This window comes from Hipposideros armiger, unplaced genomic scaffold (genome assembly GCF_001890085.2).
Source record: "Hipposideros armiger isolate ML-2016 unplaced genomic scaffold, ASM189008v1 scaffold_63, whole genome shotgun sequence".
Classification (NCBI taxonomy): Eukaryota; Metazoa; Chordata; class Mammalia; order Chiroptera; family Hipposideridae; genus Hipposideros; species Hipposideros armiger.
This window is the reverse complement of record NW_017731413.1, coordinates 3,960,939-3,963,066: the sequence shown is the minus strand read 5'-3', so window position 1 is coordinate 3,963,066 and position 2,128 is coordinate 3,960,939. Positions and strand designations below refer to the sequence as shown.

Genomic DNA, 2,128 nt, shown 5'->3' with positions numbered 1-2,128 from the left:
CCCCCCCCCCCAGACTTGGATCTGCACGGGTGCGCTGACCTGCCTCTTTCTTCCCCAGGTATGGAGAGTGCAATCACGCTGTGGCAGTTCCTGTTGCAGTTGCTGCTGGACCAGAAACATGAGCATCTGATCTGCTGGACCTCCAACGATGGTGAATTCAAGCTCCTCAAAGCAGAAGAGGTGGCCAAACTGTGGGGACTGCGAAAAAACAAAACAAACATGAATTACGATAAGCTGAGCAGAGCCCTGCGATACTATTATGACAAGGTAAGCCCTTGCCTTCCATGAGTCTGTCTTGGGGGGAGGTGGAGCGCCACCTCCATATTTCATTGTTGAAAGCAGATAACAGTGTCCTGTGAAGCAAGTTGGAAAATGAAATAGAGGCAGTTTGTGCAGTTTCTTGAGAAAAACTGTCCTACAGGTATTTTTCCCTGGACACCCTTTGGGTGTTAACTCTGGGTCAAATTTTGTTCCCTCTGCATTGTCATCTGTAGTTGCTGCAAAACGTTGCCGACAGCAGAAATTAGATGTCGGGAGGTTCGGGGACTTCCCTCATGGTTAGTTGCTTGAGTGGCAGAATGGATGTTAGAATCTAGAAAATCTGTTTATCCCATCTGGTTTGTAGTTCCCACAAACGGGCCTTTTCCTGGGGGAGTGGAAGCTTAGGCAAGTTATGTAACTATTTGGCACTTCTGTGTCCTCATGTATAAAATTGGGGACCCTAGTAGTACCAGCTCAGGATTGCTGTGAAGACTAAACGAGTGTCACATGGTCAGGACTTAGAACATGGTCAGGACTTAGAATAGGGGTTCGCGGCTTTGTGGGACATGTCCCTAATCAAAAGAAAAAAACATTTTCATTTTCTAAGTCACACAGATGAGTCAGCAGTCTTTAACTGATAACATAGCATCGTCGTTGCCAAAGCCAGGACCGTTGGGGTGCGTTTTAATGCATTTCTGGAAAAGCAGTTAATGGGCCTGTTAGGGGAAAATTATTGCTATTTAGGGTGATCACTTCAGGCCGGCTTTTGTTGACCGTGTCTGTGTGGCTCCGTTGTTGCTGCATAGTTAGCCTCATAGACATAAAGACTTGGAGTCCTAATAAGGGTTAGCCTCTGCTCTGGTTTTACTGTTCACTTTGAAAAGTGAATTGAAAACTGATTTAAATATCAGCTCCTGATCTATATTTAGTGCCTTCCTTCTGTCAACCTCTTAGGAATTCATGACAAAAGGATTACACGTTTCAGGAAGTGGTGGCATCATTAATTATAAAATGTTCCTTCATATGATCATAATTGCATATGATTATGTCATTGAAATGTTCAAGGTGCTTTCCTTTAATGTGGCAATTAATTAATCCTGCCTTGCTGCAGAGCCCTACTAAGATGTAAAAGCACTCCTCTGCAAATTGCACTGTCTGGCCGCCTGGCAGATGGTTTATTGTTTTGCATTTTCCCCAGGCTCTAAGTTGTACAGTGGGAATTGGAGCCCTCCGAAGGAACATAGTCATCTTGCCTGCTGGCAGGGGGCCTAAAAGCGTGGCTTTGAGATTAAAAAAAAAAAATCATTGTTTTAAATTAAGGTGTCAAAGAAAAGGAGTCCTGCCTCCATGCCTGTGACTCGGTTCCATCTCCTCGCGTCTCCTGGGTATCAGGCTAAGGACTGTGTGTCATCAGCACGAAAGGAGATCATGGGCTGCAGATGACACCGCAAAGCCTGGCAAAGCCATTGCTGTGTAGGCTACACCTGATCTCTCTTGAGCAGATTTTTTTAATCTCCAGGGGACGCTGTTTCGGAGGCGTCAGCCTCCCAGCATGTTTTGGTACTTTGTGTCGAAGGCACTGGGCTGAGAGCTTCCTAGCCCTCTTCTCCTTTAAACAGCAGCAGCCCCTCTGAGACAGTCCTGCCAGCACACACCTGCTCCTTTTATAGATGAGGATGTGGGGCTTTGATGAGAAATCCTTCCCAAGCTCCTGCAGCCAGGAAGTGGTCGAGTTAGGGTGCCCACATTCTTGGCCAAAGGGCACACACCCTGCTTTCTGGGCCTTTCATTTCCTTTGCCTCTGAACACCTGAGTTCCAGGTAGGCAATGAGGCAGCACAAAGGGCATTGCAACCTTAGATGTTTTT

The 2,128-nt window shown here is 46.4% G+C and overlaps 1 protein-coding gene across 1 annotated transcript in view; it reads left to right on the top strand.

The window, feature by feature from the left end:
• ELK3 (ETS transcription factor ELK3) overlaps positions 1-2,128 on the top strand; it is a 76,217-nt gene that overhangs the window by 15,143 nt on the left and 58,946 nt on the right. The window contains exon 2 of the mRNA XM_019641677.1: positions 59-267. Within this exon, the coding sequence (XP_019497222.1) occupies positions 59-267 (209 nt within the window). The remainder of the gene's footprint in view (positions 1-58; positions 268-2,128) is intronic.